Here is a 23,938-nt window from a genome sequence, read left to right as displayed (position 1 = left end):
TAATCCTATTTCAAAAGTTGCTGAGCAACTTCAGATTTTACCGAGTCAGTGAACTCATTTTTAGATGCTCTGCACTCCAGTAGGCAAGTGCCTGGTTGAATATGAGCAGTCTAAATGACTTGAAAGGAGCTGCCCATGTAAATAAAGTTATATATGTACCTTACTATTCACTGGATCAGAACACAGGTTTCAAAAGCTTTCACTCAACTTTTTCGTTCCTCCTCCTGGCTCCTGAAATTAATGATTAAATAAGAAAAACAAACAATGGATAGTTTAACTCCTGAGAATTTTTTATTCGACTTGAGTGAACCAACACATTCATTTATGAAATGGGAAGCAACAGTTAATATTGTAGTTTCATGTGCCGTCTATTCTAATGTGGCAACAGGGAAGTTGGCAAATTTTTTCTGCAGTATGGTAGTCAATTTAAGATTCATTTAGTCTGTGACTGATGTTTCCACAAATATCTCACAGTGAATATAATGTCTATCTGATGTTTCATACAACTTTATGTTTTATCTCTCTACTGCTATCTCATTTGGCATTCTAGACTACATCAGTTGAAGTAAACAGTAATCTTGACATTAGCTTCAGAAGCAATGGTACTAATAGTATATTACATTAACAGTATGAAAGTGAAACACTTTGCACATACCTCAAGCCCACTAGTTTTCTAAGACACTTTATCGGTACCAGCACATATGCAAGTGATCACTGGAAAGTCCTCCTGTAGACTAACAAGTAGAATACAAAACTTTTTCTGGATACAGAGGAGTTTCTTGACTGTTACTTTAGGTCTTACTTTCTTCATCCCATCGGAAACCACAGCAATATCCTGCCTACGGTCTTACCAGTACAGGTCTGTCAACATCTCAGTGCAAAATCTGCTCCAGGGCATGTTTTTATATCTTGGAACACCAAATGAATTTTCGGATTGTTTTTTAGAGTAATTACAACAGTAAAAGTCAGGTATAAGACTTGGAAGGTTTATAAGAACACTTGCTTCCCAATGTCTGGCTTGAGAAAAAAGGAGATACAGCAGCTGAGGATATTAAGGTCACTGACTGAACAGTTGATGTAGGAAAAAGAAACAAATCAGAGAGGACAGGTTCAGCAGAAAAATGAAAAGAAACAGAGATGGCAGGACAGTATGTTTAGCCTAGGATTAAGCCTCCCTTTTTTCCATGAACGTTGTATTTAATTAACATTTGATTACTCATTGTGGCCAAAACCACGCACTGGATAAAAGCCTGGCACCGGGGAGCTGCAGGCGAGCACGTCCCCATCCCAGTCCCTGGCAGCTGCCCCATGCTGCCTGCTCACTGCGCCAGTCCCCCAATGGAGGAATTGCCTTTGGAAATGCTGAGCTGACTGCAGACAACCTTGGCACGATGCCGGCCTCGGTAGAAAACCCAGCACCCAGTGGGCACCGTGGTACGACTCTGGCTGAGCCCTGGCCCCCAGCACCGCGCACCGGGGCTGCACGCAGACAACCACACGCACGATGTGGCTCTACCACCCTTCTCCCCTCTTCTCCACGAGGTAAGGAGGTACGTTGCTCTCGTTTCTGACGAAGGTCTCTAGATGGCAGAGTACCTCAAACAGCAGCGGCACTAAGAGTGTTAGCATTGCAATAGGCAGCCTGTCTCAGCAAACAGCTTGCCAACTCACCAGAGTTTTTTTCCTAAAAAGAACAGAACCTATACCAAAAACAAACGTCTCAGTCCTTTCAAAGGTCTGCCATGCTGACACCCTGCAAAGCCTCCGGTCTGTGCATTTGGAAGCATTCCTCTCTCTCCTGCACTGCTTTGGGTTTTAGATCGTTCTTCAGTGGTGTTCCTGTCTAGTTAGCTGCAAACAAGATTTGTGTTATCTTATTTTGTAATAATAAAAATAATTAAAAAAATATTTCTACTTTTTCCATCTTTCCATCTGTTTTTTGCATCAGGAGAACAGGAAAAGAGAAATTGCTTCTCGAGACGAGCCAGTGCATACACAAAACTTGGAAATGCTCTCAGTGGTCTCTGCACAATCTAGGATACAGTCAAGGGAATAAACCGAGACTATGAACATAAACTCTCACTCTCTTGCTGGATGTCTGAATGCCACTAGACTCACTGGACGAAATACGTGCACTACTATATCCAGAAAAACGCCTGCTGCTTTCTACTAAGATATACTGATACTATGTAGAGACCAGTATAGTTCAACTTCTTGTCTACATTTGAAAGTCAGACTGAAAGGGAGGATGTGGAGAGCACGTTATAAAAAGGGAAAATGAGTAACTAAAGGAAGAATGCATTTAGGAATAAAATGCTAGGAGGGTCTGGTGAGCCTGAGCCACAATGTGAAGCACAGATAAAATAAGCACAATCAGTAACCACAGATAACGATGTGACTGCAGTTCCTGTAGCAAACACCACAGTCCTATGGAGTTTTCTCCCTCAGATGATGTTTTACCCACTCTGAAGGCTTCTGGTAAGTGACCTGTAGGAGAAGACATCCGCTGGGTCATTTTAGAACAGGCGAGGAGAAGAATCTCCTCTGAAGAGACAAGTGATATATAGCAGCCAAGGCTTTATTTTTATCAATGACTTGTCAAGCCAGCTGTGAACATTCACCCTTTTAATCACAGGCTTAGGATCCATACATATTCTATCAAGACTGTAACTCTGAAGGTACTCTAAATGTTTCTACAGGTAGTAGTGTATATTTTAGCATATAGCACCTTGCATTTCGACATTCAGGTGATCGTGCTAATGCTGAGGTAAAATCCAGACTTCTAGCACTAAACTTTAAAAGCAAGCAGTCACTTCCCAGTTACACCGTCAGCTTGTTTATTTACATTTAGCAAGCTGACTATTTAAAAAAAACCCAAACAAACAACAATCCAAACCAAAACAAAAACAAAGGTGAAAATAATTTGATTAAAAGACAGTTCAGATCATCTAGCCATCTGCGTTACCACTGGGGCTGGTGGAAGCTGTGGTCTCATGGCGCTTCCCATCACCGTCCAGAAGATTGCTGCCAAAACAGGAGTGCTGTTTCATGTGCAGGTAGCAGAAACATTCAGCAGCTTCCCCTGCTCTCACTCAGTCATTTTTCCTTCTGCTGGCACCTCCATCTGTGCTTACAAATCAGGGCCCCACAAAGCAGGCAGCTGACTCGACTGATGCCACTCGATCATGCTGCCAGATCTTCCACTGCTCATTTCCTGCAGCACAATCTGAAAGAAAGCCTGTTTCCATGCCTGAACTGGTCTGGACAAAGATAAATCTGAAGGCTGCCTAGTGACTACTGTATAAACATACAAAAAGTCTGATGATCTAATCTACAAGGCTTCGGTTATTTGGTATAATGAAGTGGAGAAGATGCCAAGAAAATAATTACCAGAAAGTTTTCTTCTGACAAACTTATGAGAGAAATTTCTCAACAGCTTCAAGGAACTCCGTGGACGAGTTAAGACCTTCCAAGTCCAACAGATTGCCCTTTTTGTCATGAAAGTGAAATAATTCAGTCTCTTCCTCTTCCAATTCCTCTTGAAATAGGTTGGTCTCTGAGGTAGGAATGATGATTATGCGAGGGACTTTACTGCTAATTATAGAGCCCAGGACTCCGTTAACTTGACTTTCTTGAGTTGCCATCTGTGAAGTGTCTGAGTCTCCTCCTCTGCTGATGCTGCTGCTATTCAAGCCAACAGGCAGAGAAGCTGTTCTTAGGGAGCCGGTCACGAGCGTTGCAGAGGGACTGTGTAGAACTGACCACCCAAGCACCTTCTCCAAACAGCTGGAGGACAGTGAAACCTAGAGCGGAGACATAAGCTTTAGTGTTGTCATACAGCATACGACTATAGAAACCAGTATGTGAAATTCATTACCACTAGTCACTATGTGAGTCACCAATCATATTTTCTAAACACTTGAATCATTGACTAGAAAAAGAGAAAATCATGATGTGTTAATATCTACAGCTTGGAAAGCAGGATGTTAAATGAAGCAAAAGACGACATGCAAAAATATCAGCAGAGACCAAAAAGAAAAAAAGGAAAAAAGAAAAGCCCATTCCTATATCTGGTTTATTTTATGTTTAAAAAAAATATTTCTCCATTTTTTAACACATCTCAAGGTACTTCTCTCTCTCATGGAAGAGATCTTGGACAAAACTCAAGCATGCTGTATTCTTTATTTGCCTCAAGTGTCATCGTCCTTGTGACAATCTTTATCTTGGTGTCCCAAATGGCTCCTGGTACTGCCTCGGGGCAGTTGGCGGCTTTGCATTCATACATTGGACAGTACTTCCACCGACAAAGAAGGGAAAAACAGCGACTGTGATTTTGCTTTGCTAACCATTTCCCATCTGCGCATTTTGAGAGAACTTTAATTTCCAACTTGGCCCTGATGGCATCTCCCCTGGTACCTTTCCATAACTCTTTGTGCACAGTACGCAAAACCAGAGTAAACTAAGGAAACAAGCTTTGAAAGTGTTAGTTAATATTTAAATACACTGGAAACGGAAGACATGAGTGATGAATTTTGGCTTGCATTAGAAAATGACACTTAATGTCATAAAAATCACTGTGCCAGATATAGAGAGAAGTTAGAAGTCCCTCCTTCCTGGGGAAAATCAACATTTAAAGTAAAATGCAGTTTTTACTTCATTATTATGTGTAGTCCCATGAAGCCAAATGGAATTCAGAGTATGGCTAAGCTTTACTCAAATTGTTATAAAGCATCTTTCAGAGTTATAGCTCTATTTATTTATCTTCATATGACTGTAAAGTGTATTAATTAGCTACACTGAGTCTCTCCATACCTTGAGCTTCCCATAATAGTTTTGTAAATTTTTTCCACTATTGCACATATTCCTGTTCCAGTCATAAATGTCATTAATCCAACTTCAGTCATCTTGAGACACTCAGGCATGTAATTCCCATGGATTTATAGGGGTTTGGTGCTGAAACATCTTTTAAAAATGTTAGATCAGTTTCTACCATGATTACAGCCCAACAATCCCTATCGATAATGATTTCTTCAGCCACTGTACCTCCCCAAGTGGAGGGAAGCAAAATGTGCTTAAAAAAAGTGGTTTAAATCAACCTGACAGAGAAGAAAAGTCTATTCTTCCAAACCAATGATAACAATAGAATGAAAAAACCCAAAACCTAAAACCACTCCTCCCTGCTTCAAGTGCAGTTTTCACCGCAGCAGAAGGATGCATTCCTTTTGGATGAGGCCTAGCGGATGGGACACCACTTCCAAGTTTTTTTTCAATAGATTTCACGCCAGGTAATTCCTTCAACACAAAACCTGGATGCACAGAGCACACTTACCAACTCTCCTTTGAAATCAAGTATCCAAACTTATCTTACCCCCATAATACAGGTCTGCATTTTAATGCTTCCAAAAAGGCCTCGTCACTGCCACGCCAGGTTTCCAGGTGTCAGTCTACCTCAAGTCTGGTGCCATCCTAACTAACTGCATTAAGTCACAGGGCTGGATCACATCTTTGTGGCAGCACAGAAAACAGTCCCGTGCCTTTTCGTGCTCTGGAAAGCACCGAGCCCAGGACACTGATTGGCTTTTTTTACTTTCACTTGAGGAATGACTTTTCTTTTTTGACAAGCCATCTGCAACTGTGCATTAAGGAGACCTGATCTTAGTCAGTGAAAAGAATTGAGAGGCATCTACATTTTTTTAGATGTTGTTCAGATGGTCTTTTTAAAGAAAGTGAAGGAAGTGAAAGATTTTCTTCCTAAAAAACAGAAAATCATATTTTGTTAAATCAAAAAGGTGACCCTTCACCAAACTCACACTTGTATTTCCATAAATGAGCATTTTTAGAAGTGCCATAACTGGAATTCAGTCATAGACAATCCAGTAATGCTATTAAAACCTTAAAATAAATATCTAAAAACGCAGTGGGGTTTCTTTAGGGTTGGTTGGGTTTGGTTTTTTTTTATGGATGTGTGGCCTTATAGTGAAACACTCTAATTGAGCTTCACAAATAAATATTTATTCTGATAGAATGAATATTCATGCATTTAGCTAACACACAAAGGAGCTTCACACTGCACAGGAATCTTTGCTGAAAATATTGAGAAAAGCAAATGAGGCTTTGAACATTCAATGTAAATAAACTCCACACATCTCAGTGAACACCACTGAAAGCCTCAGCATGAAGGTACTCGGTTTAAAGGTTATTTGTCAAAATAATCCAACAGATGTCTTTCAAAGATAAAGTATAGTATCTGAGCCTTTTTGTGGGCTACACGGTTACTAAATTGCAGAATACAGAAATATTTCTTGTATTACTGAACACTCAGCAATTATTTTCCTCAGATTTATTTTCCTTCTACCTCCTTGTGAGACCAAAAGCTGGTGGTTCTCCAGCACCTGGAGACAATCTCTTGTCTTTGCCATCTGCCTACAGCCTTGGACACGCTGGGCTACTGATGGAGGGCAGCATAGGTGGGTAGTAGATATGAGCCCACGTTGCGTGCCACTGCATCTGAAGCCATTGTTTTTTCCATCAATACTACTCACGACAGTTACAGGAAAAGACCAAGGTTTATGAGGACTTCATCTTAAGGACGACACATGAAAGAAGACAGGCAGACGCATGCAGGAACTGGGTCACTGGATGGCTGGAAATTTCCAGGACAGCCCTTGCTTTAAACTATGCTGTTTCTAGACAATTCGCCTCAGAGCTGGAAGGGAGCACAGGGGACAGAAGCAGATGCTGTAGCTGCCCAAGGTGTGCGTAGTTGGTTACACGTGCTAGAATGACCCCGTGAAAGGGTGCCTCCGTCAAAAAGTGGCTGCTGCTCAGTCCAGCCACAGACAGGGGATTGCAAGTCCTTTCTTTTCTTGAAAGGCAGCACTGATAAATGCTTGACATTGTGCCACCCATACAAATACTTGTTTTGAAACTGGTGATACAGTTCTGGCAGAAGCTGACTCGCAAGTGACCTGCTGCTCCCATCCTCAGCAGTTCCTCAGGTAATGAGTTGGCTCCTCCACAGCATGACACCAAACCTCAGCAGTTTGGGCAATGAGTGTGATGCATCCACAGAAGATGCGCTGAGTACTCACCGTCTCCTCTTTCAGTGAGGGAAGGGTGGCAGCTGCCAGACTCTCCCACCCTTATGGAGAAATGGGAGTTTCTTTCTTGTCTTCCCCCTCAACAAAAATAAAACATTTTAATGTACACTGAAAAGAAGAAAAAGGGTGGTTTCTGTCACGTCAAACTCTTGTTTTGAAGCCCTGACTTTTTAATAAAAGGAGGCAGACGCAATGTGGACACGAGGAACCAGAGCTGGGGTAGATAAACAGGCAAAGAGGCAAAGAAGTCAACTTCTTACATTTGATGCTACTGACTGTCCTTTAATGCAGCTTTAGAGCTACGAGCTGATGCTGGCTTTTGAAAAACAGGCAATGTATCAGTGCAAAAAAGTTAATGAGGCATTATTGGCATTCTCGTTACTCACAAAAAAAGAAATAACAGCAAGGATGAAGAGGACATCAGAATCAGTGTAAATAAAGCCTACAGATGAAACAGATGGTTATAAAGGCTGAATTATTTTTCCAGCGATGATGTATTGTAGCAAGATTAACATTAAAATGGAGAGTCCCCAGCAGAGACTTTTTCCCTTACCTTTTCTGCAGTTGCTGCATCACAGCTGCAGGTCTTTGGGAGCAGGTCTCTCTTCTCCTGTCTCAGACTTGTTGAGAAAGAGTGACTTCGGCGAGGCTGCAGTTTCTTGTGAGTTGGCTGTACAGGGTCAAGCTCTACATCGCTCCAGGTCTAAATCACAAATGATGAAGGATTTCAGACAGTTACGTTCTTTCTCAAATTCTAAAAGTTCTCAATCTCTAGCAGAAACCATACACACTTACAGAAGACTAAAACTATTCTAACACAGGTCTCACTCAAAATTCCCCTAGGAAGAGGCTTGATTTTTGATCTTGTCGCTTACCCTGGACTATTTTTCTGAACAAAAACAACTCTCCGAAATAATGAAAAATTATTTAACCTCTTTTCACCAGGATGTTTTTCACCCTTTTCTATCTCATTGCTTGTACTATGCTGATAGCTGCATAGCATCTGAAGTCTAATGATGAGAGCAAGTACAACCAATCTCTTTAATATGGCTTATGGCATTCTATGTGACCATCAGCTGGTACAAAACCATGGACATGGACAGGTCCAAAACCACATTTGTATACATCCTAGCTAGATACTCAGAGCACCCAGGGCTTCTCAAGCCCCATAAGCTTGCTTCTTATTTGAACCGTCATTAGTGGATGGGAGGCAACGGGTGGGCTCTGCACTAATTTTCCAAGAGCGTGCCAGTAATAGAGCGCAATCGTGACATTGCAACCATACCATTCCATTTACGGGCTTGTGCAGAGGCCATCCATCATTCCTAACTTTATGGTGACTTTTTGATTGAGCATAAATGATGAGATCATTCCACTATGTTCCACACTAGCTTTTAAATACAGATGGATGGATGGATGGAAAGGGCTCTACACAAGTGGGAAGCTAGTGCATAATTCCACTGCCTCGCCTTGCTCATACAGCTATGTGTTGCTACCTGTTTATTTCTTGTCCCTTGTAGAATCAAACTGTAAATACATCACTATATGACTCACCAATATGTTGGGTCCCTACACTGACATGTACATAACACACAGACAAAAGTGTTGGTGGCAACAGCTGTGTCTTTTACAGTGTTTCTGGTGTCATTCCTGCCCGTCAGTGCTTTATTGGAGCATTCCAAAATTTCACTCAGTGCTGCTGTCATGAGAGAGTCATTGAGCTTAGCTTTTATTTCAGCAGCTGCTCTTTAAGCTAAAATCCATACAGCTGCCCTGAGCTCTCAGTTGCCCCAAGAACAATTACTTTTGGCTGTGTCAACTCGGCACAACACAGTGCTGCGCATCGCTAACAGCAGGTGTTTTATTTGACACTCCTAAACCAAAGTTGTGCCAAAGGCTGAAGCCTCTTATCCACATTATCCTCTTTAAACACCAACCCCAACCATACACACACACAATGACGCGCTAACCCCAACAAACCCAAACCAAGTAGTGACCAACAGTGAAGAACAGAAAGCTTCTTGGATCAGGATGGGTGATCCAGCTGAAATTACTTCACTTGACATCAAACAAAGGATTAATGGGGAGAGAATTCAGGAATAAACATTAAGTCAAGGAAAATGTAAAGGTAAAAGGAGCAAAAAAGTTTAGAAATAAGTAAATGAGAAACCTCCCTGGTTTAAACTATGCCAGAACATTTCCATGTCGCTACATGTGCTATCTACAACCAGTGAATGAAGCACAAGTGTAAGCAGACAAGTAGTCCCCATGATCTCAAGAGGGATACAGATATGTGTGGGTGCTCTGTTTGCTCAGGCTGTTACACAATCCCACACAAAATACACTCTTTTTTTATCATAGGATATTGACATGTTGCAGATACTAACCTCATATTCCAAGGATAATCTGGGTATTTTATAGTTTACGAAATCATCAGAGTTGATACTGTCATGCATCATTGTGTAATCAGTGGTCTGTGAATGGAATTAAATCAGCAGGATAGATTATCTCATTTTCATTTACATTGCAACAGAAATATTTATGCATTTATTTATATCTTCAAGAGCTAAGACAAATGCTAAATTTTATAGCCCATACAAAGTGAGTAACTCTCTTTTTAATCTCATTAAGGTCTTTTGCACTAACAAAACTAGTAACTAGATAAACATGAAAGCACTCCACATGCCCTGAAGACTATGAGAGCCCAGGCAAGCAAATTTGGGGATCCTTGTGCTGTGTGGTGTGGAACAGCAGCGTCACACTCCACAAAAATTACATCATGCACTTCAAACTCACTTGGGCTCAGATCTGAAAGACAGTATGCTAAAAAAGGCTTTGCCCAGGCTGAAAGAGGTCTTTCGTTCTTCTATTTATTGTTTTCATTTAAAAGACATTTTATGGGAAATATATTTTATGAAACACTGTAGAAAGAGCATGTCACTTCTAGACCAGGTCCCTCCTGAGTAGTAGCTTCTCTATTGCATGGTATTTAAACACCTTCTAATTTTGAATGCCAGAAAAAATGCCCCATTTAAGTGATTTCATGATTTTTAATTATCATCATGATTACTTGTCTGCAATACCTGTAGGCTGTTCAGTGACAACTGAGAACGCTGCTGGGATACATGATACACAGTCGCAAAGTGGAAGAGGATCCTTGTCCCCCAAAAGTTGACAGCTTCGCAAGCTGTATGGCTGAGTCTACCCAGTAAAGCACAATTAGTCGTTTTAACTGGAAGTCTACCTGATGCAGCTATATGGTTAGTGTGCAAGAGAGGCAGCATCATGGACTGCAAAGTCACCTGTCTTTTGTAATGGGATAGATTCCATTTCACTGGGCCTCAGGCAGGGAGCCTTCCCCTTAGGCACTTAAAGTGGGTTTTTTGTTCTGTTTTTTTGATTTCACAGCCAGAAGGCTGGAATTTCTTGTCAGCACCCTGGGCACAGTGCTAGCATTGGCTGGGACTGCTTGGTTTCCCAGTGAACAGTGCATTTTTTGCTCAGGTGTGTTTACCTTACTGTCTGTCTGCCATGAAAGAGTTCAGAAATCTCCTGGGTGCTGTTAACTGAAAGGAACAACTTTCATTCTCAGGCAGAAAATTCAATACAAAGTTAACTCGTTCAAGAATGGTGCACTGCTCATGCTGGTTTTCCTGGTGGTCCTAGGTTCACTTTCAAATAAAGGACCCCAGTCTTCCCAAAAATACTCGACATAGTTACAATTTTGGTGAAAAGTAGCTCCAGCGACAGCAGCCCCCAGGTCACAGCACGCCAAGAGCCGAGCCCCGTCAGCGCTCAGACCGCTGCTGCCTGGCTCGAGGGGAGAGCCAAGGGTTTGCCACTCAGCCCACGGAGTGATTTATACCTTGGGGAAAGGTTACTGGCCACAGCACCCGCTCCGGGAGGTGTCTGATAGCCGAGCTGAGCGCAGCACGGGTCCCCGCGGGGGGACAGCCCAGCCCCTGTCATGGCTGCCAGCCCTCCCCGGGAGCCACCTTCCCAGGGCCTCCGCAGGCAAGGCCAGCTTCTTGTGACTTACAGGGGCAGGCAAGGTCCTGCTGAGGGGGGCTGCGAAGAACCCCAAGGGATCTTTTTATTTCTAACTCCCTCGGTACTACTGCTATGAGACCTGGTTTCTGTTTAATTCTGCTTGGTTAGGCAGGAGAGAAAGGGCTCACTCTGCCTTTTTCTCTCGTAACACAACCCAAACCGACAGAGTAAACATCCCGAGTTTCTGACCTGTGACTATTCCCTAGGAAAAGCCCCCATGCTATAAGGCAACTGCTTCTTCACGCTACACTTCAGCCAGACCACCAGCCTTACTGAGACTTGGGGTACGCTGCTTGCAAAACCTAGCTCCAGGTGTGGGAATCTTCCACAGTTAAAATCCAGGGGAACAAATAAAAATGTTTCCTGTCTACAGAAAATGGGCTTCCTTTAAAACACTGAAACAGCTATTGGATAGGTTAGAAAACTTTGGATAGAGATTGTTTTTCTGTCCTCCAGCCTCACCAGATACTGAATTATGTAGCAAAAGATTGGTGACATGGGGAGTGCCTGACAATGGCTCTTTTTAATTCACATTAAAGACTTAACCCAAACATCCATGGTCCCAGTAAGCATCTGAGTCATGCAGATATGCTGGCCTGGGTGCTTTTTCTGATCAGAAATCATCATGCATGAACTCCCAGAAAGACTTTGCAGAAATGACCTCATATGACCCAAAAAATTTAGCTATGCCCCCCCCCCCCCGCCTTTTTTTCCCATTCTCTAGTTTTGAATATGTATTTATAGAGACACTAATTTTGGAAGTTGGAAAAACATTATACTCGCTTTCCTTCATGGAAACAATAAAAGACTTACAGCTTCTCCAGTGGAAACTGATGAAACACAAGTGCTCTTGGTCCTGCCAGCAAGAGACTGATGGCTGGAAAGAGAGGTCCTGAACGATGATTCATTTATGGAGCCTCTCAGGAGGTCGTTCTTTGATATTCGTATTAGGAACCTCAAGCAGGGAACAGCATTGTGGATGGTTTTTCTGAAAGAAAACAGAAGAAAAAAACCCCCACAAATGGCACATTGATGGCGCAGCTTTGAAAATCATGTGGTGAAAGTACCGTCTCTTTCCATAACCTCAGCACGACTTCTGTTTTGATTGAGGAGGTCTTAAAGACTACATGGAAACAGCATAGTATATCTAGTGGAAACTACTCAACAGGCTGAAAGGAAAATAGCAGGTGGCTTCTGGGCCTCGAATCAAAACACGCACGGAAGAGCTGCATGGATAAGTAGTAAGAATTGAAAACATCTTGACGAGCATGATTGCTTCTGATTTAATTAAAAAGTTAACCCAGAACACTTTCAGGTTAGCTGGTATGAAGGTCTTCTCTGTGTGAAGGCACAAGATGAGTGGAAAAAAAGAAGGGGGAGAGGGCCAGAAGAATCAGATATTGTTTATTTGTATGGCGGCAGCTCCTGTAAACTCCTATCAGGAATTAACACTCTGTACAAGCACGGAGGAGAACGATGATCTAGGCCCCAAAGAACTTAAAACCTGCCCAATTCATTAAATAATAATCTCAGTAATGGTTTTATAAGCCTATTCCTCCTGTCCCCAGCCCTGGCCCCGCATGGAGCAGAAGAGCCCACGAGCCTCCCCTGCGCGATGCCAGCTGCCTTGATCCTCCCTGCCGCCGAGCGCTGGCAGGGCAATGCATTTGGTATAACACCTCCCCAGTGCCATCCCATTATTTCAGCCCAACAGATGAAGCTAATACTGGCACAAAACTTAATAAGTCAAGAAGCAAGGCAGCAACACGGTGTATGGAAAACAACTGATACGTGGGACAATGAAGGATGTTTGTATATTGACGTTACACTGAGATGCAAGTCCAGTTGATGTACGTTGTAAAATCTTTGCTTCCGTAGATACTAACTTTGTTGAATAACTAGTAAGTCTGAAATCATCATTTTTATTTTCAGAAAAGATTGCACACGTTAAAGTCTCAGAGACCCGATTCTGGGATAACAAGATGAGATCACTAGTTTGTCAATCAAAAAAAAAAATCCACCACCACCAAAACCCAATAATTTGACATCAACACCACTCTCACCACCTCTGACTTCAAAAGCAACTGAACAAGAAGCTCCGTGACTATGGTGAAGATGAGGACTGAAGAAAGCTTTCTGCCTGCACCATCATTCCTGATTCTGCCCAGACTGGCAGAGCCTCACCAAGCTGCTTGGGGGTGCCAGAGGCTGCCCGCATGGCACTGGATTAAAAAAAAAAAAAAAAAAAAAGCTAATGTGCAGAAAATGAAAAGTTTTGAGGATCAGCAAGGGTTTACAGGACATGAGAGAATGCCAAGCTCCCATAAGTTAATTTTCATGTTGAAGATACCAGGCTGGTGCTGAAAAAGCAACTGCCAGCTTTTTCTCCCAGCTGAGAAGCTGAACCACTTCCCTCAGACATAGATGTAGCTTTTGATGTCTGTCACAGCCTACCTGGGGCTGTCAACTATTCAATAACTTCAAGTTGCTGTAAAACATATTATCCTGTTTATTAAGTGGGATCTCATGTGGAGACCTTCTCATGCTGGAGGTTCAGGAAATGTATGTCTGATGGTGAATTTTTAAGGGCAACATAAGAACATTTTTGATGTCTTGAGAGACCAGAGTTTCAATTTTACTAACGTTTGGGAGGACTGTTGAGGGACATTTTGTGGACTGGGATGAAAGTACAGATTTTGAAGAGAGTTTTAATACTGTACATGTGAAATACAAAATAGGTATAAATTGAGATGCTTATTTAATGTTATTTTTATAATCATCTGAAATAAGTCACCCAAAACCAAATATCTAGTAATTGCAAACAACCTCTTGAGAAAATACTGCAAATCAAAATTATTCATTATTATCCAGATATTTTTATTGAGCAATTTTGACCAAATCATTTTTGTATAATTGTGCTTCACCTGGGAGCAAGTTGGAAACATGGAGATGCAGAATTTCCCTGTTTGTTATGAACAAATGAGTACAAAACCTAAAACTTCCAAAATCTAAGGAAGTTTCTTCAGTAACTGGCACAGCCGAGCGATGTTCCCTCACATACAGGCCGTTAAAGGAGTGAAAAATTTTCTTGCTCACAAGACAACATTTAATGAATTACTTATTCACATTTGTTACTTCCAGTGACATCGATCAGAGAGAGAAGTGTTTTTCTCCTTTGTACTGGTGAGGAGTGGGTGGGCAGAATGGTATATAACAATTAACCTCTCGGAGCAGTTCCTAAAAGCCAAGTGCTAGCACAAAGGTCTTTACATTTTCAGCTACATTCATTGTAATGTACTTTTTTTTTCATTTCCAGAAAGGTTTGGAAAAGAACTTAGTTGCAATACAAAATGGCAATTCATCTCCCCTCAAACCCTGAAGTCTTCGTCCTGAACAGACTGGGCCATTTATCCATCACTGGATAAATGACTTCGAGGGCATAATGTAAATTATTAGAAGATATGGAAATTATCCAGAAACCCCGATCTTTACATACATATTCATTATCCACTGTTCAAGTAAAACTAGTCCTGCCAACATATTTTAGCCAGCTGACTTGTTGGTGTACTGTAGCTGCTTTTTCAGTTTTAAAACTGCATGCTTGATTCATCACAAGGGACCCAACATTACTTCTTTTCCTGACTGGATGACTCCCAAGTCTATAAAATGTCTTCAACTGCATAAACACTTCTCTTGTTGATACATCTAGAAATACAAATTAAGAAGCAGGAAAAAACCTCCCATATTTTAAGAGAATCTCCGAAATCCTGTATGGATGCCAGCCTTTTTCTTAATACAGTCTTACTTGGAAAAGCCAATGCTAGTAGGAAAAACCTCTAACTGAAGCAGTCCATTATACAGTATCTGCTTTGACAACACCCTCTTGACCTTGCAAAAATAATATAAGAAAGCACTAAACACGATAGCTTTGGGTCAGAAAAAAATCCAAGGTTCATAATGTGTCAGCCAGCCATGCAAATCTTCTCAATGAACTTCTGCAAGCCATCGGAGAGTAGGCGTTGTCTTATAAACTAAAATCCTCTACAACCTTCAAAAACTAAGATGGACTCAGGTTTTTGGAGGGTGCAAAATGGTGTTGGTTATGATCACAGACATTTTCAAACAAAATATGTTTTCACCATTTCTGGGTATATGTCCACCAGTCTTCTGAGAAGTTTTAACTGTTCTTACAGCCACACCTTCACTCACCAAACATTCAAAACAACGAACTCTCTTTCCAGCTCCCAAATCTCAGTTTTCAGGCAATATGACCTAGCAGCTTTTCCTAGTCATGGGCGAGACGAACCTCGTACCAACGACTAACCCTGCCATCTAGTGGCACTTGCACATTTATCACATTTTTCACCACGGTATCCCCGCGTTTCATCCGAACTTCTGGCGAAGCATCCTTTTGTGGTAGATACACTTTGAAAGACTTGCAGAAAAATCTAGAGATATGCTGAATAGCAGTTCTGTTACAAGAATTTCTCCTTTTATATAATAAAGTAATTTTCACTGCCAACGTTTCGAAACCACATTATGTACAGCTATGGGAGGACATTGCAAGCTCTGAACTTTATATTCTACGTGTGGTAGAGCTGCTTCTGCATACACTGCTGTGAGTCATAAAGGTGAAAAAAATATTTAGGAGCCCATTTGATGCTGGAGATAAGGCTGAGAACACAATGGAGTTGTATCTGTTTTCTTACATTAAACAAACCTCCCCAAACAAATCCCGGAAAACCTACTGTTGCTGGACTTTTGGAAAACAAGTATTTTAGAAGTTTTAACAGAAAGGACTGACTTTGCCAGTACTTGAACACATTTCTCAGCTGAACCTGGGAGGTTCTAAATAAATAAAATGTTGACTTCAAAACAGAAGTTTTAGCTTACACAGCGTCTGGGAAGTGCAGGGTAAGTTTGTCCTTGTTTGAAACCATTCAGCAGAACACCATGCCAGCTTATTCCCTTGCAAAAGTACTTTGTAACTCCTTTTAGGACCACACAACTGAAGACACAATCATGTTTGATGTGTCCGTACAATGCGTGCCTCCAGGTCCTAGCTTGCTCAAAGAGCAGGTGACCTTTCTGAAATGCAAGGTGGTTCCTTCTCATGCTTTCCCTAAATGTTGGGGAAGGACGAACTGGTCTCCAGAGACCAACTGGGATGCTTGAGAGCTCTAAAGAAGTTATTAATGGAGATGATAACGGACCTTCTTCTATGAAGGGAAAGGTTTCTCATTCTTTGGAGGACTGTCTTTTATGGTATATTAAATCATCATTCTATTCACCTCATCTTGTAGGTTTCTCATCAGAGCGACATTATGAAAACCTTTTTTTACAATGCATTGTTACCTTTCTAATCATCTACTCTGGGGCAACACGTTATCTTTATACTCTCTATGCCTTACCTTACTGCAATCAGAAGGCCTGGATAAAATGCAGGATTCATACCTTTCAGCTCAGAAACTCATTCACTGGCTGTGAGAGAATCAAGAAGGAAATAAAAAGGCAAGAAAAGTTGGCTAACCATGCAGCTTATTGAGACTGGATAGTGTTTGAGTATTTGTTGGTGAAATAGTGCTGGTTGGCACAGTTTTCTGTTTTAAAATAGACAGTAATTGATATCTGTATTAAGTAGAATTAAAACATAGCATAATTTGCTTATGAAGGCATAGCTTCAGAAATATTTCATATCTGCAAAAATCATTGAAGCATTTCAGAGAAACATTACATTTTGCCCACTGAATCCCATTAGTGTAGTGTAAAACTTTTTCAAAAAATACTAGCTTTGACTTAAAAAAAAAAAAAAAGATAGAGATAAAGACTGGAAGTGTTTTTCCCTGAAACAACTAAGTGAAACAAGTATGAGAACTGAGCCTTCAGAAGAGACTTTTTTGTGGAAAGTAGAGTATTTCAGAAACATCTGCTTTATTTTTTGAAGGTAAATACTTGTTGACCATAGTTAGCAAGCCTGCTAATGAAAAAGTGGTATTTTCAGTATATTTGGAAATATTTCTCATTTGCAGGGAGCTCTATCTGGATTACTGGTTTCCTACAGCTCTTGCTTTGTACAGAACTTCTATGAAACTGCTATTTGCTTCTTACAGGGCTTCTCCCAAAGACCAGCAACTTGTTTACATTAGTACTGACACTGACGTAAAGAGAATAACTTAAGTGGTTCAGAAAACCAAACCTCAAACATATGCATATATAGCTTCTAAAATTGGTGATGATGTGATTTTTGAGCCTCATTGGTTGGGATCTATTACCTGGAGAGTGCTCTTTAGCGGTCATCCCTGATACAGCAAAGATGACCCCAAGCATCGTCCTCCCATCAGTCGTGGTGCTGTGCAGCTCCACAGGACAACGCTGGGTTGTGAGGGGGAAGTAAGGTGAAGGGAAGGACTGTTCCCCACCCCTGAGGCCACAGCTGGAGCTCCACGTGCAGTTTGGGCTGCCCTGTAGCAGGGGGATGGAGTGCTGGGTTTGAACACCCGGATCCCACCATGGGGTGGTCAGGGCACGAGCACACACTGCATGGGGTGAGGCTGAGGGAATGGGGGTAGTTTGTTCATTGTAAAAAACACATTTGCACATACAGTTATACGCATACCTATAAGTTTACCGTACCTGTATCTTGGGTGAATTATTGCATAGATGATGGGGTTGTAGATTGCAGAAGCTTTGGCAATAACTGCTGGCACAGATTTGGAATATGGTGTTAGGGTGTTGCCTCGACTAAAACAAAGCAAAAACATTACACGTAGCTATGCCATACATTAATACTAAATTACTAAAACAGATTACTCTCTTTGACTGTTTTTGTGCTGTGATCTTTCAATAAGAAATACCCTCGAAACATTAACTCATCCCAATGCATTCAATGCAATTGCTCAGATGAAAGGCTTGCATTTGACAGCGTGTACTTGGTTTCATTCATTGGGAGAAGCTGAAAGACATGCAATTAATTAGTTATCTATTTGAGGATGTCCAGGAACATAAAGAAACACCTTCCCTGTTTCTACACGAGGCAAAAAAACCCTAAAAAACAAAAAAAAAACCCCAAACAACCCCCCCCCCCCCCATTGTGACCATCTGGAAAAAGGGAATGGTGATAAAAAAGAAACCAGAATCAAAGCTAAAAACCCTTCAGCAGCAACATGCATGCTGCACAACAACGAGTGTCAATGACTCAGTTGCAAACACTTACAGAAGAAAGAGAGGATTAGAAGTGGTTTGAAACCAGTATTCTCCTCTTGACTTTAAGGTGCCACAGTCTGTCACATCAGTGCAGGATAATCACAATATCATAGAATCACAGAATGGTTTGGGTCAGAAGAGACCTTCAAATATCATCTAGTCCAACCGCCCTGCCATGGGCAAGGAGATCTTTCACTAGATGAGGTTTCTTAAAGCCCCATCCAACCTGACCTGGATATCGAGAACATGCACTGACAAGACCACAGGTCCCTTTGGAACCGAGAGCTGTTGGAGGAAGATGAGAGCTCAGAGGTGATGGTCTGGGAATTTAACCTCTTTTCTGCCCTGTGTCATAGGCAACAGCGTATGGAGGAAGCTTCTTGAGAGAACAGGTATTAGGAGGGAAAAAGAGGTAACTACTCCAATTCATACAAAGAAATTATCATGGGGGAGAGGAAACAATGTGTACCCAAAATGCAGATAAAAAGTTGTTACGGTTTTAAAATACATGGACAAATAATCCCTTTTCTGGCTTTATCCACAAGGATCCAATGAAGAATGCAATATCACCTCTAATGTAATAAGTATTCAAAACCCTTTCAAAAGGGAGATCTGCTTCTTGTGGGTGACAGTACTAATCATATTTATATTTCAGAATAACCCACGCTCTTTGGATTACATTTCCACTTACCCTGCCCAGGCAATCAAGGTGACACAGGCATATGGAGACCAGGACAAGACAAACACAACGATGACCACAAAAGCAATTTTTGCCAGTTTCCATTCGTTCTTCATGGACTGAGAGAGGTAGGATTTCCGGCTGCAGGACCCAAGCTTTTGAACGTCTCTGTGAGGGGGAAAAACCCCCAGATGTGTCAGCAGGAGTGTGAAAAAGCAAGGTGCAACATCTGTAATGCATTCTCAGCAACACACAAAATGAAGCAGATTTCATCTTTCCCTGCTCTAACTATTCTTTTGTCTTCCGATATTTAAAAGCTCTAGAAGGTAATCAGTGTAGTAAAATGGTCCCGGGCATTCTGTCTGAGCTTTGTTTGCCTGTGGGACTGAGCCAGAGGAACCCCTGGGACTACAGGATGGGATTTCCATCTCCTTATGTTGACACAAGGAGGGTTTCAGGTTTGGGGGGGGGGGGGGGGGGGGCGGTGAAGAAATTGGTATCCCCTCCCCCCTTCATTGCTCTCAGAGGTGGAGCAAGCAAAGGCACAGCTGGATGCAAAACCAAATCTGATGGCTTTTCCTTTTCAAGGGAGGAGCAACTTGCAGAAATTCCAGCTCACAAGGTAACACGTGCTGGAATACCCTGACCGCTCTGAGGAACCTGGCCCCAAACACTTACAGAGACATTTTCACTTCCCCGCAGGTTTACTCACTGGAGAAGAGTATTTTCAGGGGAATACAACACAGTCCTAATATTTTTGCCAAAACACGTCCCATCAAATTATCTTCTCGCATCAGATAAACACCCCACACTTTGCCAAAAAATTATTTTATATGGTTTAGCATTTTGTATAGTTTAGGATAGAACTATATAGTTCTATAGTTTAGAACATACCCGTAAAATGAGTTTACCACATCAGTGAGCAAAAGGCATAGAAAAAGTCTTGTGGCCAGTGTGCTTCATGGGTGTACAGGACACCGTTGTTTTAAGAATACGTTCTTTGCTCCTTTGCTTGGTATCAAATACGCATACACAAAGCAGAGTAAAAACCAAGACCAAGGCCAAAAATAGAGTTCAGTAAGAACTTCAATTTAGACATACAGCTAAACACGTTTGTAAAAATGGAATTTAGCTTTGCAAAGCCAAATGACTTCAACAAGTGCCTGCGGATAGGCACAGAGAAAAGCCATTGGAGCCGATGACACCGTGAGCAGCGGGAACGACTCACAACTTCAGCTGGTGTTGGATCAGACCAAAGATAAGTCATGTGCTCATTAGGAGAAAAATAACTGACAGAATTAAGTTACTTTACAGATCTAATACCCTGCTGATTCTTTTATTTCAAGTATAGACCAAGAATTTGGGGGGAAAAAACCCCAAACTGTCCTAACAAGCACAGCCAGATCTTGTGCGTGCAGTTGTGATGCTTGAGTGAACCACGAGGCTTTTCTGGGATGCCTGCCTTAAATAAAGCTGTCAAAAAATATGAGGACTATTATGTTTACAGAGCAGCTCAAAGGCAGATGATGCCCCCATTGCTACATGCTATTTATCATCCCTTGGGGCTGAAAACTGTGCTGGAATGCACAGGGACTGTGTTCCTTGTATTGCAAATCTGAAATACAAATTATCTGATGTACTATTAATTACCACACTCTGGGCTAAGATTAAAACCACCAGAGACTTCTGTCTCTACTCCAAAATACATGCATTCATTCCAGTTTTTATACTGGCAAAAATATTTCTCCAGTTACCACTACTAATGGTCTGCTACTTTATTTCCAATTTCACTTCAGATTAGTTTTTGAATCAGATTTTTCTGCAACTAAAGAAATTGAGAAAAATTTTCTAATGCAAGCAAAGTGAGATTTACATATTTCAGCTACATTGCTTACCTGCCAGTACGTCTTATGGCCAGGAACATGAATAAATAGCAATGGAATATTATTATCAGGGGAATAAAAAACACGCAGCAACATAAAATCATGGTGTAACTTCTGTTTGCAGGGGAGTAGGTTACATAGTCCCACGTACAGGATATCATCAAGCCCTCAGGCACATAGGAACCTATGAAATACATGGAATATATTATTCACACATACACCCAAAGCTTGCGCAGTTGCCAATCCAACAACCGAGCACTTAAAATAAACCCCGTACTGTACACATAGTCTTCAAGAGCTGTGCTGGCCATATGATATGCGTGGTCTGAGAATGCAAGTGCACACGTGAAGAGGAGGTCCTGACTGCCAGACTCTCAGATACACCTAATACTCCATCTGCAATTTGTTCTGCTTGAGTACAACCTGGGGGTAGGGGGGAGGAGGGTACCGACACTGCAGTAGGTGCAGATACACAGTATGACAACAAACCATCAGGTGGTGGCTAGGGATCCGCCTGAGAACTTATCAAAACCCTCATTTTTTCATACCCCAAGCAAGGCAAAAGCAGACTACGTAGGGAACTCTAGAAGAAGTAGAGAGTAGACAACATACTCCACCCAAAGAGCGGAGCCACGCTCCATGCCAGCGAGTACAGCCAGACGACAGCGATGATCTGCACGGTGCGCTGCTTTGAAGTCCACTGTATGGATCGCAGGGGCTTAGTGATCACAAGGTAGCGGTCAACAGAAATAGCTAGTAAAGTCATCATTGAGGTTATTCCAAAGAGTGCCCCACAGAAAGCATACAAGTCACAGCCTGAAGCAGAAAATGCCAAATGTCAGGGATTTTCTTAAAACAGATGCATGATTTCTCTCAGAGCCTGACATGATAAACCTCCTATTTTTTCCTGGCTCAGGACTTCTCTACCCTCAGAAGAATTTTTTTTAGCCTCACAATTTCATAATTATTAAGTGTTTATTAGAAAAAATACAAACGTATGTGTTTAGCAAGTACTACTCTCCACTGCGGGCTGCAACTGGGAACCTTTTGTCAATGGAAAACTGCCTCAAAGAAAATCCAATCTAATTAAAGTTACATTTGCCTGGATGGTTGCCCAATATATTGATCTTAACAGGCTGCAGCAGACATCTGTCTGCTAATGACAGATGGATGTTTTGAAAAATGACTTTGGTTTATGTGGCTTAAAAATGTAGAAATGGTTTAAATTTGATGGTTAAAAGACCAGCTGTAAAACATAGCTCCAGCTTCTATATTTAATAGCAGCACTTTTAAAAAACACTGTCAATTTTTATATGAAACAGATTTTTTTTCCCCCCTTTTTGCATTCAGGCATTGCACGAGCAGATGAAAACTTGCCAAGTTACCCTGTCCCTAATCTGATTCAGAAACCTGTGCCAAATGACCATTCATTTCTTGAGATCTTGCATCACCCCATGTGGTAACAGACAACAGCCCACCAGGAACAGGAGGCAGTCGAAATACCAGATTCAACCTTAAAGCAGACTTCTTCTAAAGTCCTTAGAAGTAACCTGCAATTAAGGACCAAATCCCACTTAACCCAAGTCAATTGCTTCATTTGTGATAGCATGATAATTTACACTAAGCAAGTAAGATGTGGGCTGATTTTATCTAAGGGGATGAGCAAGACTGAAAGCATCCTCAACCTAAAGAGTAGCCCCTTCTGTGCTGCCAAATAATACAAGGTCTCTGGGCTTGCTCCACCAATACACGACCGCTAATTGGTGCAAAGTTGCACCCAATGATCTGATGAGCAGTACCAAGCAGAGCATTGAGCCTTCTGAGGAGCTTGCTCTACTCACAATTCAGCTATCACTTGAACATGCATCACCTTGTCTTTCTTGCAGTTGGAAAGGACGGACCTTACATTTGCAGACAGTCTTCAACTCTTATTTAAATAAGAGGTTCCTAGGAGTTTGCTAATAGATAAACATACATTTCTAAATAAAAATTCGAGCTCTCTCAAACTAATACAGCAAAAAATATTTACAACTTAATAAAACTTTTCTACCCATCTTCAGCCATAGCATCTGCCCATACAAACTAAAGAATAACACAATTACATGTTGATGTTGACTCCTTTCTTTCCAAAATAAGATGAAAGAATCAAACCTATAACACAAAAAACATGTGCCATTATGTTAACTAATGATGTCACTCAAGAGTCTTGTGCTGTCGTCTCCATGGCACAAGCCAAGATTGTTATGGCTAAAATAGGCTGCAGACAGCCTAGAGCTGGCAAGGAATGAATTAGTGTTGAAAATACCTATATCTCCAAGTATCCACTCTCTGTGCAAGCTGTTGACAAAGCACATGGGTGCCTGAGAAGCCGACATCAAGAAGTCACTCACAGCCAAATTCATTATAAAGTAGTTTTGGGGTGTCCTCAGCTTCTTGTTGCTTAAAAACATGAAAAATATGTGGGTTTAACTAGACAAAGTGAACAGTTACCTTTATAAAACTTTGCTTACTAGCATAAACAAATACTATCCAGGTTGGAATCGGTGGTTACTTACAGTCAATCAATTGCTAATCCTCAGTCAATTACTGCAGCTACAGATGTAGTCATTTCAAAATGATGACTGAAAATAGCGGGGGAGGGGGAATAAAATAGATTGTTTCCTCTTCAAACTGAGGAGAATTTCAGCTGTCTTGAAAAATATGGATTTGTTCAGGAGAAGAACAGTTCCTTATAAGAGCAGTAACACTGAATGCGTCCTGCACTGCACGAGACCAGGATCTGGAGCAGGTTACAAAGGGACCTGCTTTTGGTGAATTTTTAAAAGCTGCTGACTTGAAGAGTCACCACATTACCGCTAACTAAATGACCCTTTGCAAAGTGCTACGGCACAGGCAGATCACAAACACAGATTTGGAAAAAAAACCACAAAACAAACCCCACACCAAAACCAACCAACCACAAACTTTTGTTCATATTCATCTTGTAAGAGAGAACAAAAGCACTCAGCTGCAGAGGAACAAGT

General features: G+C 41.5%; 1 protein-coding gene across 1 annotated transcript in view; it reads right to left on the bottom strand.

The window, feature by feature from the left end:
• Window positions 1-3,333: 3,333 nt before the first annotated feature.
• The window catches only part of LOC129205990 (melanopsin-like), a 36,669-nt gene continuing 16,064 nt past the window's right edge, over window positions 3,334-23,938 (bottom strand). Inside the window, exons 3-11 of the mRNA XM_054824535.1 lie at window positions 23,221-23,354; window positions 21,528-21,731; window positions 20,928-21,099; window positions 19,045-19,200; window positions 17,784-17,891; window positions 11,964-12,138; window positions 9,488-9,574; window positions 7,654-7,803; window positions 3,334-3,803 (exon numbers count right to left, since the gene is read on the bottom strand). Of these exons, the coding sequence (XP_054680510.1) occupies window positions 3,414-3,803; window positions 7,654-7,803; window positions 9,488-9,574; window positions 11,964-12,138; window positions 17,784-17,891; window positions 19,045-19,200; window positions 20,928-21,099; window positions 21,528-21,731; window positions 23,221-23,354 (1,576 nt within the window). The 3' untranslated portion in view covers window positions 3,334-3,413. The remainder of the gene's footprint in view (window positions 3,804-7,653; window positions 7,804-9,487; window positions 9,575-11,963; window positions 12,139-17,783; window positions 17,892-19,044; window positions 19,201-20,927; window positions 21,100-21,527; window positions 21,732-23,220; window positions 23,355-23,938) is intronic.

This window comes from Grus americana, chromosome 4 (genome assembly GCF_028858705.1).
Source record: "Grus americana isolate bGruAme1 chromosome 4, bGruAme1.mat, whole genome shotgun sequence".
Classification (NCBI taxonomy): Eukaryota; Metazoa; Chordata; class Aves; order Gruiformes; family Gruidae; genus Grus; species Grus americana.
The sequence above is the reverse complement of the archived record's forward strand: the minus strand, read 5'-3'. Positions and strand labels throughout refer to the sequence as shown.